Here is a 19,176-nt window from a genome sequence, read left to right on the forward strand (position 1 = left end):
ATTTGTTGTGTTTTATTCATATTCATTTTTATATCCCACATAGAACTAATCTTGTCATAATTAATCCTAAATATACATATTTTTGCTCAATGGAAGAAGGCATATTTATGAATTAGCTATTTTTTCACAAAAACAATATGTAACATTTAACTTATTAAATTTTAGTTGTTTACCTTTTTTTTTTTTTCCCCCTACACCCTAAACACCACAGGAATAGAGATTGTGTTAGCTTAGCCATCTCTATTATCATCCAGGACCTAGCACATAATAGGTTACTAGTAAATGTTTGTTGAATAAATGAGTGAGATCACAGTCAGTGTCAGTAGTGTGTTTTTGAATACCAGTTTTTGGCATCCCAGAGGAGAGGGAATATGAATATAATTGGAAAATATTTATCCAGTAGTCTTCTGTTTAATGTGAGTCTTTTAATGTATCTTCTTCCATGTTTATAACTTTAAAAGTATCAGTAAAGAAAGAGTAGTTCGGCTGAAACTTCTGTTAAAGACTTTCTGCTTTGTTTTTCTTATCTCTGCAGCACTGAATTATCCCAAGGTCATTTCTGGAATGGATTAGGCTCTCCTCCAGATTCCCCATCTCCTGGGAGTGATGTGTATTGCAGCAGTGAGCTGAATGACCCTCAGTATGACCAGAGTCTCCTGGAGAACTTATTTTACACAGCACCTGTAAGTCGTTGAATCTGAAGCATTAGGAATTAGAGAACAAGAGTATTAATAATATCTGTAGCTATAGGTGTGGTACCAGACAAAAAGCTATCCAGTTATATACCTTACCTTATTTAATCATAATGACAACCTGAAGAGGAAAGTATTATCTTCATTTTATAGATGAGGAGACAGGCCTAGTAAGATTGAGTATTTTTGTACAAGGACACATAGCAAATAAGTATTAGAGCCAGAATTCAAATTCAAGTTTGCCTGAGACCAAAACCTATAGTCTTAATATATTATATGGCTTCCTTAGAGCTCTTCTAAGGAAAAGGTAATATAGGTATACCCTCAGAACCACCCTTGACGGGTATCCATTCAAAATATTCTAGAAACACCTCTACTCACAGGTGACAAATACCTCTACTGACCTTTAAGACAGGGCATTCTCTTTTCAGGCAGTTCTGGTTTTTTCATAGTTATTTCTTCTATCTATCTGTATGTTCTCTTCATTGATTTCACATCTTCTAGAGTCTATACAATCCTTGTTCTACAAGTACTCATTTATATATATGAAGATTGCTTTCATACTCCTGATTTTTCTTTGCTCAGATAAGAAAAAGATAACTGGAATAAAAGGTAGTTTATACCAGCTCAGTGGTAAGACAATGAGGATTACCCAGGATTCAGAGGAAGCAGGAACTTTTACATGAGACTGTTGGGAAAGAGCATAAGGAGGAATAAAAAGTTTTAACTGAGACTTGAAAGAGTATTTTGAGAGGCAGAGAAAGGATATGAAATGGATATAGAAAAGATGACATATGTAGGGCCAAGCCCGTGGCGCACTCGGTAGAGTGCGGCTCTGGGAGCGCGGCCCACGGGTTCGGATCCTATATAGGAATGGCCGGTGCACTCCCTGGCTGAGTGCTGGTCACGGAAAAAGACCAAAAAAAAAAAGGGAAAGAAAAGATGACATATGTAGAAAAGCATATTGTTGCACTGCAGGGGATCCAGTTTGACTGGGTAAGAATTTGTGCTAAGGCAGACTAGCACATTGCAGCCAATCTGAAAGTCTTTGAATGTTAAATTGGATGAAATGACATATTAAAATAGTGTTTTAGGAATCTTAATCTGGCAACCAGGTAGTGGGCAGACTGAGGGGAGAATATCCAGAAGAGATAGGAAGGCATTGGGCTATTGGAGGTGTGTGAGAGAAAGAACCTGAGTAAGAGTGGCAGCAATGGGATTGGAAAGGGGGAGATGGATTGGAAAGATGTTATGAATGGTTAGGATTTCATGACTTTCTACCTTAACAATCATCACTGATACTATGTTACCTAGGATAAAGAAAAACGGGCTTATTTATTACACATTTATTATTACCCATTTTCTGTGTTCCAAGGCCTTTACATGTTATCTGTCATTTATTGAGTATACCAAATGTTTTTAATTCATTATTTCATTTAATTATTTTACTAGCCCCATGAGATAGTATTATCCCTGTTTTACATATGATGAAACAGAAGCTTAGAGAGTTTAAGTAATTATGTGGCAGAACTGGAATTCTTACCCTAGTCTGTCTGGCAAAAAGCCTGTATTTTTTTTACTAGACCACACTGTCTTAAAAGTCTTGAACGTGGTTAGAATCTGTCCCTGACCTCATCTTCCACTTTTGCCCTTTAACCTCTGGAAATTCTAGCCATGCTGGAGTCTCATCCGACTCTTCAAACATTCTAGCTCTTCTTGTATCTCCATATTTTTTTCTGGTACTGGTCCTTCTACTTTGGATGTTGACATGCCCTTATCCATCTGGTGAACTTCATTCTTTAAAAATCACCTGTATGAAGAAATGATTCTAGATTCCCCCAAGCAGAATTTGTTCCCTGAATGCCCACAATATCTTGTATATATTTCTTTCTTTTTTTTTTTTTTTTTTTTTTTTGTGACCGGCTGCACCGCGCTCAGCCAGTGAGCGCACCGGCCATCCCTATATAGGATCCAAACCCACGGCGGGAGCACTACTGCGCTCCCAGCGCCGCACCCTCCCGAGTGCGCCACGGGGTCAGCCCAAATTTCTATTATAGCTCTTACAACATTGTATGATACAGTTCCTTATAAACAGGAACATATCTTTTTTTTTTTTTTTTTGTCTTTTTGTGACTGGCTGCACGTCACTGCACCGGCCCTCCTTATATAGGATCTGAACCCACGGCGGGAGCACCGTTGCGCTCCCAGCGCCACACTCTCCCGAGTGCGCCACGGGGTCAGCCCAACAGGAACATATCTTCATTGTCTTTTTATTACCACTGCAGCAAAGGCCTGACATATTGAGTATTCAGTCAGTGAATATTTTGTGAATAAATGAATGTATGAGTGGCACTAAGTAAACTGCCATGCTATTTGAATAAAATAATCTTAGAAAATGTTTGTTGACTTGAAGAAGAAATGACCCACTCAATCATGAGGCATTGGGAAGACCAAGGAGTTACAATGCTTATGTCCTTCCCCAGAGTCTGTTTGCTTTTCTTAATATTGAGTAATATCCATAGCTTACAAATTAAGCATTATTACCTTGTACTTTTTGGTTCCTGAAATTCTTAGCTTTTGAATAACCTAGTTTATGTTTACACTAATTTTTTCAGCCTGTACACCTGTGTAGATTTTTATTGCCTTGTCAATAACCATTTTTAAAAGCTGCCACTTAAAGAAAAACCTAAGAGCAAAAAGCTTTGTCACTTCACCTTGAAAAAGTTATATTGCTTCCTAGAAGGACACTGGTATCATGCTTTTTTAAACTATTTTTTATTTTTTTATTGAAACATAATTGTACATATCTGTGGGGTATAGCACTGAATATCAGTACCTGTATGCAATACATGATACTCAAATCAGGATAATTATGCTTATTTAAATTAATTTGTCCCCCTTATCACAGGTCAACACATTACACGCCCTGATATACTGAAAAAGAGGAGTTGGAGATAAACTTAAAATGACTTTGGATTGGTTTCCTGAATTTATATTAGCAAACTTTACACCTTTTTTAAAAAATTGGAGCCCAATAACTATAATGCTGTCTTCTCTCTGTTTTGCATTTTGTGATATAAAGGGCTGATCAGTCAATTGTGGTAGCTGCCTTTTCTCAAAATAAAAATGAATTACAGGAGGCTTAGCCACTGGTTCCTCCATTAAGAAAATTTGTGAAATATAGTAAAGAGTTCATTTTAGCATCAGTCTTTGCATCTAAATAATTAGTTAAGTGACATTGTATCACTCATTTGACCTCAAACTGTGATAGAAATATGGGCTTTGAAACCCACGGAGATCAAAATCAGGCTTTACTCCTTACAGCTGTGGATTGTATATAAGCTGCCTGACTTCTCTCAGCTTTAGTTTTCTCACTTGTAAAAACTGAGATAAGTGCACCTTGTAGGAATGTGGTGAATGTTAGAAATATACATGCAGCATTTAGCATAATACCAGACACATAGTAGGCAGTCTGTACATAGTGGTTGTTACTATCATTGAGAATTTGCAAGAAGAATCTACTTTCATATATTTGCTTTGAATTGAACTTGTAGGTTATTTTTATGAACTTCAATTTTTTTTTTTTTTTTTTTGGTGGTTGGCTGTTATGGGGATCTGAAGCCTTGAGAACTTCAGATTATTTTTGTACAATCAGGATAAATATGGGATTATCTCCCTGGTGTCAGTCAGTTATCTCTTTAAGAGAATGATGTATGTGCAGAGAAGAACTTATTTACATTTTTAGAGAAATGTTTCATTACTACTATGCCCAAAGCAGTTATCTTTTAAGTGTCACTCTTTTTGTTTCTTCCCCTCATAGAAATCTGATACCAGCATCGGTGATTTCCTCAGTGAAGACGATGATATTGCTTCTTCTAAAAAAATGAACCAGTCAAAAGCTGCTACCAGATCTTCTAAGGTTCCAGAATCAAGTGATCATAAGCTAAAGAAGAGGGCAGCAGTCAAGAAAAATAGGTGAGCCTCTCTATGAATGCTTGTTTAGAAGCAAAAGCAAAGAAAGATTATTTTTACAAGATCTCCTCAAGTGAAGGACCTGTGTTTGCCCAACACTATCAGAGTGGTTAAGTAAGTTATGGTAACTCAGTAAGCATTGCAGTCCTTAAAAATGTAATTACTTGAAAAGATGGGTATAATTAAAATGGTTAAGGGAAAAAGCAAGGGCCGAGCCCGTGGAGCACTTGGTAGAGTGCTGCGCTGGCAGCGCGGCGACGCTCCCGCCGCGGGTTCGGATCCTATATAGGACTGACCAGTGCACTCACTGGCTGAGTGCCGGTCACGAAAAAAAAAAAAAAAAAAAAAAGGGGGAAAAAGCAGAATTCTAGGTTGTATTATACTGTGATCCACCTATGTAGAAAATATGCATAAGGAAAACAAATAAAAAGGAATACACAAAAGTGACGGTAGTAGTTATGTTAGGGTAGTAGGTAACTGAAATAAAGTGTGTATCCCTTCTAGAAAAACCTAATTCCATAACGTCAGTTTCTACACTTTTGTGGAGATAAACCTTTAGGTTACACGAATGTTTTTACATTTTTTTGAGCTTTCTCACTGTAGATTTGGATGAGAATTCTGATAATTAAAGCCATTTCCAATCCTTGAAAACTTGTGAATTAAGATGCTTGCTGCCATACTTCTTTCCTCTTCTTACCTGTGCAAACTAGATTCTTTCATGTTAGGCCTGTGTCTGCCTCACTGTCTGTATGAACTCCTTTTAGAAATTTGATTGAGGAACAAATGCTCTTGGAAACTCCAGAAGATGCCCAAGTGATGACATTAAGTGCGGATAGACTGGCCCTTCTGGGTAGAACACATTCAGTCAGAATCATCATCGAAACAATGGGAGTTCCTCCAGATAGTCCTCAGATGACCCCAGGCAAAAAAAGCCTTACTGGAAGACCACCTAAGCTGACAACAGTAAAAAAGCGGTATGTCTCTAATATGAGAAAGCTAAATTTGACATTTTTAGAAACTGTGTTTGATAATAGTAATCAATAATTGTAGAACACTTTATGATTTGTAATGTGTTTTCATATTTATCATTTAACAAAAATGAATTGAATCCCCCACTAGATCCCAAGAGCTGTGCTAGGTAAGTCTGTTCTTGCAGACCTTACAGTTAGCATGAGACAGAAACATTTAAAAGGCTCTCTATAACTAGGGCTTTAAGGGCCAAAATAGATGCTTTATATTAAAAGTGCTGTGGGGGAACAAGGAAGGGAGCCTTTTATTTTGCCTGACAGGATTGATGAAGCCTTTGAAGAAGAGGAAGGGCCTCTGAGGATAGAGGTCCTGAAAATAAGACCTTCAAAGATGTGTAAGATTTATCAGACAGAAAACAGGTTTATTTGGTTTGGTTTTTAATCACTTTTTTGTTTTTATTTTTAGCACTTTCTTTGTGGAATATCACTTTCCTGTGGGCTTTTCCAAAAGTGGATTGGGAAAGACAGCTTTGATCACTGAGGTTGTTCGACTCACCTCCAGTAAAATTACAGATGGAAGTAAGAAACAGACTGGCTTTCTGCTCTTTAGACATTTTGACTTTGGAAGAATTTTTGATCCCCTAATTACTGATCTGACTTTTATAATATCATAGACTCTTAAAGCTAGAAAGAATTGTGAAGTGAATCTACTCTATTTCTTTTATTTTATAAGTCAGGAAATTGGTCCAGTGGTACTTTGACTATCCTGACGTAAGGTGTGAGGTCAGTAATATAGCTGAGACTAGAACTCAGAACTTCCGATGTGTAGATAATGTTCTTTAAACTGTTGCCATTTTTCTTTTAAAACAGCTTTCTTTATCAGGATAAAAATTTATATACCATACAGTTCACCCATTTGAATTGTAAACAACTTAATGGTTTTAATATACTCATATTCACAGGGCTGTGCAACCATCACCACAATCTAATTTGAGAACATTTTCATCCCCCCTAAAAGAAACCCTATACTTATTAGCATTTTCCTCTCCTTCCCAACCCTAAGCAAGCACAATCTACTTTTTATCTCTATTAGTTTGTCCATTCTGGATATCTTATATAAATGGAATCATACATGTGATTTTTGTGACTGGCTTTTTTGACTTACCATAATATTTTTAAGTTTCATCCATGTGTGGTGTTTATCAGTATTTCATTACTTTTTGTAGCTGAATAATATTCCAAGTATAAGGATATAATACCACATTTCATTTGTTCATTCATCAGTTGACGGACAATTGGGTTGTTTCTCCTTATTTGCAATTTTGGATAATGCTGCTATGAACATTTTTGCACATGGTTTTGTATGGATGTGTGTATTCATTTCCTTTGGGCATATATCTAACCATGGAATTAGTGGGTCATATGGTAATTCTATGTTTTAATTTTTTCAAGAACTGCCAGACTGTTTTCAACAGTTGGCTGTACCATTTTACATTCCCACCATCGGTGTATGAGGGTTCCAACTTCTCTACATCCTCACCAAAACTTATTACTTTTCATTATTTTTTATTCTAGCCTTCCCAGTAGATGTGAAGTGGTATCTCATTATGGTTTTGATTTGCATTTCCCTGATGGCTAATGATGTTAAGCATCTTTCCATGTGCTTATTGGCCATTTGTATATCTTCTTTGGAAAAACATCTATTGAAATCCTTTTCCCATGGTTTAATTGGGCTTTCTTTTTATTATTGAGTTGTAAGAGTTCTTTATATATTCTGGGTACAAGTCCCTTATTAGATCTCTGATTTGTAAATATTTTCTCACATTCTGTGGGTTGTCCTTTTACTCTGTAGATGGTATTGTTCACAGCAGAAAAGTTTTTAATTTTTATGTAGTCCATTTTACCTATTTTTTCTTTTGTTCCTTGTGCTTTTGGTGTTGTCTTTTGTTTTTCCTCTTATTTTGTTTTAAATATTTCTAATACAGAAGAGTAAAAGGATAATATAATAAACATTTATGTTCCTACCATCTGAATTACAGCCACTTTTCTTTGCCTTGGTTCTCCAGTTTGATCCATCAACAGTTCATTGGTGTTAAATTTCTTCTCTGGAAGGTAGTTTGAGAAGTAAAAGACATGGTCCTAACTATCCTACATATTCAGGTAGCTTTCCTATATAGCATTGGATTCTTAAATTTTTATTTTGCTTTGATTTGTTTGTTTATATGCTTTTCAAACTAGATAATCCATTCACATGGTTCAAAACTTCAAGATTCCATCTTTGTAGGCAAACAATGTTGTTGCTTTTATATCTTTCCTGAGCTATTTTATGCATATATTGGCAAAAATGTTTATTCCTTTTTGCCCCTCTGTTTTTCTGCAAATATTACTACACTGTTCTACATTTGCCTTTAATAGCATATCTTAGGAATTTTTACCTGTAAGAGTATAAAGAGCTTCCTTATTCCTTTATGACTACATAATATTCCATTGTATTGCTATGCCATAATTTTTTTTTTTTTACAGTCTAAGATGTTGCAGAGCAGTTGGGGGAGAGGGGCATGGGGGGGGGATAGGGTGTGAGGAGGAGGAAAGGAGGGTGTGGTGAAGACCCATGGCACCCCCTCCTCATTCTGGCAGGGGAGCCCAGGGGGCTTCTGGCAGCAGTTCAGTCGTGGCTGGGCTAGATGCAGACTTCAGGGGGGCATGGCTGAGGCCCTTGGTCCCTCCTCCCCCCAACCCAGGAGCCTGAGGCACTTCCAGCAGCAGCCTGGTGGTCATTGCTGGGCTGAATGTAGATGTCAGGGGGATGCGGCTGAGGCCCTCAGTGCCCCCCACCTCGGCTTGGGAGCCCAGAACACTTCTGGCAGTGGCTCAGTGGTCATCACTGGGCTGGGTGTACACGTCAGGGGGCGTGGCTGAGGCCCTCAGCCCCCTCCTCACACTGATTCAGGATCCTGGGGTTGCTTCTGGCTCCTTTAGGTTTTATAGGTGTTCTTTGGTGGTGTTAGACCTCTGCTGGTTTATATCAGAACTTTGACCTGTGGGGTTTGTTTTTTCTTTCAGTTCTATGTTGGACTGTTAGCTACCCCCACCACTTAAACTCTACACTGGAACTAATTTGTTGTCCTTTGGTTACATCTAGAATGGGGGAACTTCCTGTGGGACCAGCACTTGAGCCCTGTGGTTGAGCTAAATTGCTGCTTGGCTGCTGTTTCTCTGGGGAAGGCTTTTTGTGCAGCTCAGGTTTTATTTGTTGACCTTTGCAGCATTTCCGGGCTTGTGAGGTCCGGTACACCTGGGTTGTGTGAAAACTCTAGTCCGAGCCTGAGTCTTTTCAGCAAAGTGCACCCTCTGCAGTTCTGTATTCCTGACCAGTCTCTCTCACCTCTTGCTGAGTGACGGAGATGCAAAAGATTACTCAGAGCCCATGTATTCAGAGTAATGAGAAGCCCGAAGGGACTGCACTAAAGAAAACTCCTTCAATAGAGGAGAGCCCAGGAACAGTCCTGAGTCAGTTTTGACTTAAGAAAGTTACAGAAGAAAAACAGATGGTTAATCAACCATAGTGAAAACATAAACAAACTGGCTACATGACAATCTTCATTAAGCAGGTATAGTTTAAAATAGTTCAAGCAATTTACCATCAAAAGGAGCCATAAAACTAAGCCATGTGACATACAAAAAGAGACAATGCAATCATCACCAAAGTGCTTAGCTCCCCAGGAAACTTAAAGAAACAGCTTAGGGCGAGATGTGGAACATCCCCCAAGCACTAACTAGGAGAATATCCTTGAAGATTTAGCTTACATACTTTCCCATCATTTAGGTTTAGCTGTACCAAGGGCAACTGCCCCCGCAGCAATCACTTTTTGCTGTGCTTCAATTCTCTTATCTACATCAAAGGCTTTAGTCCTGTGAAAATTTTCTGGTCTTTCTTACTCTTAGCATTTCTACGTGTTTTCTTAAAGGGTTGGGCTTTGGCCTCCTAATCTAGAGGCTTTGGCCTCCTAAACTACAGGACTTTGGTTCTCTAAACCACAGGTTTTGGCCTTCTACACTAAGGACTTTGGTCCTCTAAGCTACATGTGTTTTATTTCTATCTCATTAATAACATCTTAGTCAATATCCTCTACAAGTCTCCACTGAGTGGGCCTGTGCTGATTGGAAGGCAGACAGCTATCCATGCTATGCCTCAGCATTCCCCGGGTGAGCCCACCTCCTTGCACTCCAAACATTTCCCATGGGACGGGCTATGTGCCAGTCCCTTGTAATGACTCACCAGCCTCTGAGTGGCTCCTTTATTCAGTTGTCTCTGGCCCCTCACTCCTATGTGGGTCCATGGGAATCCTGTTAGTGGTCTTGCTGGCCTGGGGGCCACCAAGGCCCTCTTATCCCCTGCAGCCTCCAAGCAATGTCATATGAAGGGGACAGTAGCAGATTTTGCCAGCTCTTGCTCCATGTGCTCACCAGGGCCAGCCTTGAAGTGGTCAGGGCTCAAAATATTCAGAGCAGTCCTTTCTTTCTCTCATCATGACTTCTCATGCCTTCGTGAACTCCATAGGTCTCTCCCCCTTTTCCCTGAGCTCTAACAGCCCCAGCTTGGCAGTTGTTGCTTTTTAATAGTTGTAAATTGGTTGATTATGGGAGAGAGGGACTCTGGGTACCCTCTATTCCACCATCTTGATCCTTCCCTTATGCCATAATTGAAAGAGCCTCCTGCTGATCAGTATTTAAGTTGTTTCAATCTTTTGCTCTTAAAAAACAATACTTCAATGAATAATCTTGTACATGTATCATTTCTTACTTGATGTGAGTATATCCAGCATAAATATTAAAAATAAATAAATTCTTATTTACCTTTGAAAATTGTACCTAAAGTAATATATAACATGTTCTTTTACTACTAGAGAACATTGTTTCCTTTTCCCTGTCACCTTAGGAAGAATTAGGAGCATTTAAAATTTTTCTTATGTTTATTTCCTGGCCGTATGCTTACAGTATCAACAGCTGCAGAAGTTGCCCTGAAGGTTTGTTCAGTGCACTTAAGAATGTATGAATGATCTGGTTGGCTGAAAGTAAGCATGTTTGAGAAGTTTTAGTGTGGCGAAACTGTTTTAATCAAACCCTCATGTGCAAAGAAAAATGTTGGATCCTTTTCTCAGGCTTTCCCTTCTACCTTCTTTTACCTCTATGACATTCGATGAGTTTCTTAAAATTTCTTAGCCTCAGTTTCCCCATCTGTAAAACTAAAAAACAGCAGTCCTTATCTTGCCTATACAGTGTTAATTGAAACTCATGCCAGTTGGGATTGAGTTCTTAGTTACCATAGAACTATGCAGAGCAAGGACACAGTTCTGATATGCACAAGTTTAAGTTAACATAGTACCTGCAAAGCAAGGACTGCCTGTAATTAAACAAGGGATTAATGGACAATCAAATGGGATATTAGTATAAAAACATTAAACTCCAAAATAGTATGTAACTAATAGTAGCTCACATTTATTGAGAACCAAACTATGTGCCAAGAATTCCATTCAGTGTTTTACATACGTTAACCATTTAATCCTCACATTAAAATATATATACACACACACACACACATAGATGAAGAAAGAGGAAACTGAGACAAATTGATTAAGTAGTGTGTATAAGATCACACAACTGGTTTATGGTAGAACTAGAATTTGAACTTAGAACTGTTTTGATTCCAAGCTGTGTACTCTTAGTCTGTATTGCTTCTCATGCATTATTATTATGTTGACCACAGTAGTTCAATTCTCTCCATATCCTTATGAGAAGGATTGTATGGGAAATGCAGAATAAGTATTGATCCAGGAATTGGGAGACTGGGTACTAGTTCTGATTATATCACACACTAATTGTGTGACTTTAGACAAAAATCCCTTCCTCATCTGTGGGCCTCTCTTAACAATGATATGAATTGGACTAGATATTTTCAGGATCCCTTCCAACTCTTAAAAAAGATCTTATCTGGGACATTGTTAGCAATTTATTTACATGAATTTCTTCTGTTATTACCTTAACTCACATTTAGTGGTAAAAATAATGAGCTTAAGAAACAGAATTATATGAGAAATACAGTAGTAGTGCAAAAATGTACCTAGATAGTAAGGAGAAATCTGAGTAATACCAGACTGAAATAGAATTCTATTTGTACATAAAGGATTTTACAGTGTCTAAAATGATTTTTCGTTTATTAACTTAGTTGATCCTCCAAGAACACCAATGAGGTATAGGTGTTGTCTTACTTCCCTTCCCTGGTACGGCAACCAGATAAACTGATCTACTAATGGATGTGGGTTTCCTGGGCACAGACCTTTTGTTCACAGTTCCTGAGTGTGGATCCAGATAGCAAGACCCAGATCCTATTCAAGAGTACCAAGAGAAGTACACAGAGTTAAGAATTAAAATGGCCAGAGATAGAGAGATCGGTAGGTCAAAATGTGCTATTTGAATGAATGCCAGAGATAGCAGATTCTCTCTGTAACTAGGCCTTATGTGAGGGTTCTTCATATTCATTTTAGGGGCCTTAGAAGTGAATGTACTGAAAGATCATTTTACAAGTGATAAATAGTTATAGCTGTCACTGGTAAGTAGTAGAACTGGAGCTTGAACCCATATCCTTTGATTCCTGTCTCAAATTCCTGACAGTTAAAGCCCCATAGTAATGACCACTTTAATATTTAATTCAAATATCATTGTCACTTTATCCCATTTGTACTTCTTAAGATAGCAGAAACCCCTTCCTTTCTACCCAAGGGACAGATTTTACCCAACCTAACACAGCTAACTAACATCAGGACCTGGTTCCTTGTCTGAGTGTGAAAGTAGGAGTGTCCTATTCTTCAGTCAGAAGATAAACTAGTTTTTATTATTGTAGTTTTTTTTATTCAATTTTTTTGTTCATTTATTCCTCTCATTGTCCTACCTTCAACCGGCCCCCTTCTCTTAAAAATAGTCATTTTACTTTAAACCCAGTGATATGTAAGTTTAAGTATCATTAAATATCCTGTGCTCGTGTGCTTGCCATTCATTTCTCATAGCAAAGCAGAGCAACACAGCACTGCTTATCTTCTATGTACTATACCCAGGCTTTTCTGTTTGTCTCTGCTTCTTCAGTCCTACAACTCTAACACTTTTTGTGAAATCACACTGTCTAGACTCCTGAGAGAGATTTTAGTAGATTTGAAAGGGAAGCAGGTGGTATCAACGCATGGATTGATGATGGCTCTAGTTGGGTGGTGTGACATGTGCTTGTGTGTCTGGTTCTCCCTACAGTGGTGAAATTCCAGCAGCGATTTGTGTTTCCAGTACAGTTTGGTGGCCCAATGATAGAGCACTGGTGGAATTCCAACCTCATTTTCCAAATTTATGCAAAGAAAACTCCACAGAAAAAGGTACTTCCAGTCATTTTTGACCTTTGCCCTACCATTCATACCAGGGATTTGCAGCATATTTAAAGTAATATTCCTACCTAAACTAGGAATATCTCCAGGCTCAAGCAACACTAATGCTTTTACAATTAGTATTATTAGTATTATTATTGCTAATCTCTGTTTGCTGTTTGTTATAAGCCAGATATTATGCTAGAGGCTCTATGTGAACTCATTACCAAGTTTAGTCATCACAGCAGCTCTTTGAATTATTTACATTATTGTTTTACAGATGAAGAAACTAAGATTTAGTGAAGTTAAGTAACGTGTCTAAGATCACCCAGTCTAATAAGAGACAAAACCAGGACTCCATCTCATCTTCTGTCTTTAGATCCTAAGTTCTTCACTTCTTTACTGTGCTCCCTACTAAAGAGAGGTGACTATATTGATGTAGACAATTAACCTTAATTTGAGGTTCTACTTTTTGTTTGCACAGAGAATATATAAGATATCCAGCCCACAACTAAAATGATATATTTGTGTGTAGCAGTTTTGATCAACTAATTTCAAGTTTATAAAATCCACTTGCAACTGGCATAACATAAATTAATAAACTATGACATGAGCAGTTTTTCCTTCCTTCAATAAAATAGTAGCCTTTATAATCTTTTGACCTTCTCTTTGGTATGAATAGCATGAGGAATACATCTTGTTTTCTTTTGTTTGTTTTGTCAGAGGATATAAATAATACAAGTTTTTTTTGAAAATAGAACAAAATAGGAAGAAGAGAAAATTGTATAATTCCACAACCTTTAGACAACTTGAAGACAGCCTTGATAAACGTTTTAATATAATTACATTGAATCATTTTCCTATATCTAGTTAATGGCTTTTTTCTAATTAAAAAACATAATTTTTTATAATTTTTTATAATTATACTTTTTTGTAGAAAATTCGAAAAATATTTTTTAAAAGGCAAAAATCACCTATAATCCTATCATCAAGAAATAACTATTAACATTTAAGTGTATATCCTTTGTCTTTTTCAGAGAAGTGCAACATGTTGTACAATTTTGTATGCAGTTTTCATCCTGCCTTTTTTTTTCATTTAACATTGTCTTGAGAGTTTTTATTCGTCTTCAAAAATATGTATTTAATGTTTTCCACATAATTTTATAAATATTTGAATAGATATTTATAAAATTTGTATATAATTTAATAGCCTTTTACCAAACATTACAACAAATATTGTTTATATTATTACAAACTCTTAGTAAACATCATTTTAATGGCTGCATATTATTCCATTTTATGGATATGTTATAATTAGCTTAATAATTTCTGACTATTGGACATCTACTTATTTCTCATTATTAACTACTTTTAACATATATATATTTGTGTATAAACTTTATGTATTATTATTAATTTAGTATAAATTCTCAGAAACGGAATTACTGGGCCAAAGAATAAGAATACTTAAAGCTTTTTATATTTACTACCAAATTTTCTGTTTGAAAGTATGTTACCAGTCTATATTCCCTGCTTTACTCACATAACAGCCTCTTGTTTCTCCATAGCCTTGATAGCACAGGCAAATTAAATTTTGTAATTTTCCTAATATTAATGGCAAAAATTTGTATCATTTCAATTTCAATTTTTATTTTTAATAGTGAAGTTGAACATTTTGAGTAAAAAACTAACTCTTAACAGTAGAAAAAGATAATCTTTCAGCATCTTGTGGCTTATGAAACCCTCTATAATCTTCCAGGGAGAAGTGGTGAAACCCAGAAGGGGGACAGAAGTATGACAGAAAATGGGATTCCACTTAGAGTTGCCTCAGTCAAATAATTAAGCTTTTTCCTGTATAAATCACAGGTTCTTTTATAAGCCATCATATGTTGTCACTTCATTTAAAATCCCCTATGGCTTCTCTTTAACCTAAACTTTTTATTTTCTTCTCCCTTCAGCCAGAAGTCATTGGATCTGCATCACTTCCTTTGCGAGCTGTCATTCAGTCAGAGCTACTTTCTTTCAGTGGCCAACTTCCAGTACAACAGGAAAATGGTCAGACTCCCCTTGGCCACCTCAAGGTACATAGATACACATTCAGGAAGTCAGAAGTATTTACTAAGCATGTATTATTGGCTGGCATTGAGAATGTAGCAGTAAACAAGAAAAGCAAAATCTCTGCTCTTGTGGATGTTCTATTGAAATAGGGCAACAGAAGTACTGTGAAGAAAATAAACAGTATGATGTGATAGTGAGGACCTGTGAGGAAGTAGCAGATGGTAGTCAGGGAAGATCTCTGTAAGGAGGTGACGTGAAGGTGAGATTTGAAGAATGAGAAGAAGAGAAAGTAAAAAGCACGGGGAAGATCATTCCAGGGAGAGGGAATAAGACATGCAAAGCCCATAAAGCGGGAATGGACTTGGTGTTGTGTTGCCACAGAATAGTGAACAAGAGGGAGAATGTTAGAAAGTAGGGTTGAACAGGCAGGTAGGAACTATATCATTCAGAGCTTTGTAGGTCAGGGTAAAGGGTTTAGATTTTAGCCTAAGAGCCAAGGAAAGGACACAAGCACAGGAGGTGACATTATCTGATTTGCATTTTTAAAAGATTACTTTGTGGAGAATAGACTGTAGGGGGGCAAGAGGGAAAATAGGGAGGCCACTGCATAGGACCAGAAAAGAGATGATTGATGTTGGCTTGGACTAGAGTAGTGGCAGTGAACAAGGAGAGAAGTAACTGAGTGTGTGCCTGATGAAATGAATTCTGATGTATAATTCATTAGAGAGAGGGTTCTTTCCTTGTATTGAGATGCATGAGGGGCCGGCCCGTGGCTCACTCGGGAGAGTGCGGTGCTAATAACACCAAGGCCCCGGGTTCGGATCCCATATATGGATGGCCGGTTCGCTCGTGGTGCTGACCACACCAAGTCAAGGGTTAAGATCCCCTTACCGGTCATCTTTTAAAAAAAAAAAGAGAGAGAGATGCATGAGGATTTCTTAGGTGGCAGAATTTGTATTGAGATGCATGAGGATTTCCTAGGTGGCTCCATTACAGCTTTGTCTTAGTGTCCTGGTGAGTTTTGTCTTTAGTTTTTTTTTTAAGATCTCAATTGGCTTTATCAATTCTAGAATCTAGCAACACATCATTCCATTAAATGGAATACGTGTTCCCCTGGTGAGTTTTTAAAATCATCACAGCCATGACTAAAACATCCCTATGGCTCCCAATCACCCAAAGGAATAAAGTACAAGGCTCACCATATGACCCTAGGCTACCACCTCAGCTATCTCTCTTGCAGCTTCTCTACCAATAGCCACATCAAACTATGTAAAGAATCACTAAGGTGTGCTGGTTCATTGCCTCCATGTTTTTGTTCTTGGTTTTCGTGCTGCTTCATGTTCTTGGAAGCCTTCTCTCTCCTCTTCCTCATCTTAGAATATAACATTTAGCTTTAAAGACTTGTACAATTATTAAAAGGTTAACATCACCTTACTCTTCTGCTATCCAAGTTTTATTTTTTGCCTGGTTCATTCTGGACTACAAGGTTTAAAATCAGAAATGTGTAATAAATAATCCATGGCCATATCACCCCCAATGTGTCTGATTTCATCTAATCTTGGAAAATAAGTAAGGGTGGGCCTGGTTAGTACTTGAATGGCAGAAAGGAATAATAAATAGAATTGATGGACTAGAAATTGTTTTCAGTCCGGGCTCTGTTGAGAGAAACACTATTCTAGATCAATTGCTGCCTTTGATAAAGCAAAGGAACTATGCAGTGTAACACCTATGGGTTTCAGATAAGAATAGCAAAAACTCTTTATCCCTAGTAATTGAGTCTCCTAATAGTTAGTGACCACTTCTCTTCTTTAAATTTATCATTAATCCAACAACTTTTTTCTTTCTTACTTTTTAACATTTTTAACTTTTATTTTTAAATAACTTCAAACTTAGAGAAAATTGCAAAAGTAGTACAAAGAACTCCCATACTCTTTACCCAGATTCACCAATTCTTAATATTGGTCACATTTGCTTGATAATTGTCTGTCTGCCTCCTCTCTCTCTCTGTCTCTTTTCCATCCCTTCATCTCCTCCTCCCCCATATGTGTATATACACATACACATTTTTTCTTAAACTATTTGAGAGTAAGTTACAGATATTATGCCTCTTTCCCCCTAAATTCTTTAGTATGTATTTCATGTATTTACTAAGAACAAGGACATTATTGTGCATAATACTCTAGAGTTATAAAAATGAATTTAGCATTGATACTATATTCTATGTACAGCCTATACTCACATTTCACCAATTGTGCCAATACATTCCTTTATAGCAAAATTTTTTCCGGTCCAGGATTATTCATTGCATTTAATTGTCATCTAGTAATCTCGCTTTAGTCTGCAACAGTTTTTCAGCCCTTTCTTATCTTTCAGCGCATTCATTTTTTAAAGAGTAAGGCCATCTTATAGAATGTCCCTCCACTGGGGTTTATCTGAATCACTTATTACTATGATGATTATAAAATTGTGATTTCTAACTTCACCATTCCCTATGCATTTATTAATTGGCATTCTGCTATATGGAAGAGTTGTCTCTTTTCCCATATTTTATATCAGTATGGACTCGCAGACTCTGATGTTATTCAATAGGTTATAATCCATTACTGTTGTTCATTTTGATGTTTAAATTATTCTAGATTTAGCCAGTGGGAGCCTCTTCAACCAGATTCTGTGTTCTTAAAACATGTCTGCATCCTTTTCTGAGCACCACTTTACTTTCTGGCACAAGATGATGTTTCAGGCTCATCTTGTATTGATAAATCGTATGTCTGGCTTTTTTTAGTCTGGCAGATTAATGTATATGCAGTCTGTTAGTGTCCTTACTATTATGGTGTTTGAAGATGAGTTAATTCATTTCTTAATAATAAAATGTTGCTTCCAGCTCCAAAATCTTGATTCTAATTCTAGAGGACATTCTTACTCACTCTTCTCCTTTTGTATTTTACAGGTAACCATGGAGCTTGTTATAGATAACAAAGATTTCACTGGTATCAATACTAAGTTAAGTAGCAGCACCCAACATATCCCACTTTGTGCTCCTGCAAATCCAGATAAGATAGTACCAGAACCTAGCCAAGATACTATCTGTACCAAAAATCCACAAAACCTAAATGAAATTCATGAGGAATCTGCAGAGACAGCACAGAATTTGGTGCTTTCCAACCCAAAGTCACCAAGCCCAAATCCTTCAACCTACATGGTTATGCCAGCATCCCACAATTTAGTAAATCAGACATTTGGGTCAACAAAAGACAGTGCTTTGCTGTTGCATATGCTGTTAATGGTACCAGATGGGAAAGATTTCATTACTGGAGAATCCGAGAAACAACCACCATGCAATGTTTATTTGAATTGCAAATTCTTCAGCACAGAGGAAGTTACCAGATCTGTCATCGCATGGGGGACAACACAACCAGTCTTTAACTTTTCTCAGGTAACTTTGTACATTCTATATCCATTAGTGGTGCATGGACTTGGGAGACAAATATATTTCCAAAATCTTAATTCCATTCTAAAAGAAATCTAAAATGTTCAGACTGGAAAGGATCTTTGTAATTACCTGAGGTATAGGTCCATTCCCACTTTTGGATAGGAAGAGGAAAAGACATTGCCAACATTTTGTAACTTTTTCTGTCTTTATTTCTTTGTTCTGTCTCAGTTCACATGGTTTTCCACTATTTCTTTTGCCTGAGTTATGGATTCTATAACTTTGAGCTTCCTCTAGGACTTCCTCTAGAAACTCACCCATCTTTCCTGTCTGATTTCTTCTTCTTTATTATTTTATTTATATATTTCTCTCATTTATTCTTCCACTTACCTCAATATTCATCTTACTTGATCTCTCTGTAGAATTTGGTGCTGTTGCTTAAATTGTTTTCTATCTTGGTTTTTGTAACTCCACTCTGTTATTTTCTTCCTGACTCAACAGCTGTTCTTTTCAGTCATTGGGCCAAGAGGAAAAGTATGAAAAGGGTGGTGGTCAGTACTTCTAACTTTCTCTTACCTTTAATTGTTGGTGCTCCCATTTGTTACTCTATTGCTGGTACTCTTCCAAATCAACCCTCTTTTCCCTGTGGTCAT

General features: G+C 37.2%; 1 protein-coding gene across 6 annotated transcripts in view; it reads left to right on the forward strand.

Annotated features, from left to right (window-relative positions):
• C2CD3 (C2 domain containing 3 centriole elongation regulator) overlaps positions 1-19,176 on the forward strand; it is a 126,708-nt gene that overhangs the window by 36,758 nt on the left and 70,774 nt on the right. For 5 of the 6 annotated variants that reach the window (XM_063093787.1, XM_063093789.1, XM_063093792.1 and 2 more), the window contains 7 exons: positions 536-683; positions 4,513-4,667; positions 5,429-5,638; positions 6,099-6,211; positions 12,932-13,050; positions 14,997-15,119; positions 18,044-18,529. In XM_063093787.1, coding sequence (XP_062949857.1) covers positions 536-683; positions 4,513-4,667; positions 5,429-5,638; positions 6,099-6,211; positions 12,932-13,050; positions 14,997-15,119; positions 18,044-18,529 — 1,354 coding nt within the window. The remainder of the gene's footprint in view (positions 1-535; positions 684-4,512; positions 4,668-5,428; positions 5,639-6,098; positions 6,212-12,931; positions 13,051-14,996; positions 15,120-18,043; positions 18,530-19,176) is intronic. The other variant, XM_063093793.1, reaches the window with a different exon arrangement.

This window comes from Cynocephalus volans, chromosome 4, assembly GCF_027409185.1.
Source record: "Cynocephalus volans isolate mCynVol1 chromosome 4, mCynVol1.pri, whole genome shotgun sequence".
Taxonomy (NCBI): Eukaryota; Metazoa; Chordata; class Mammalia; order Dermoptera; family Cynocephalidae; genus Cynocephalus; species Cynocephalus volans.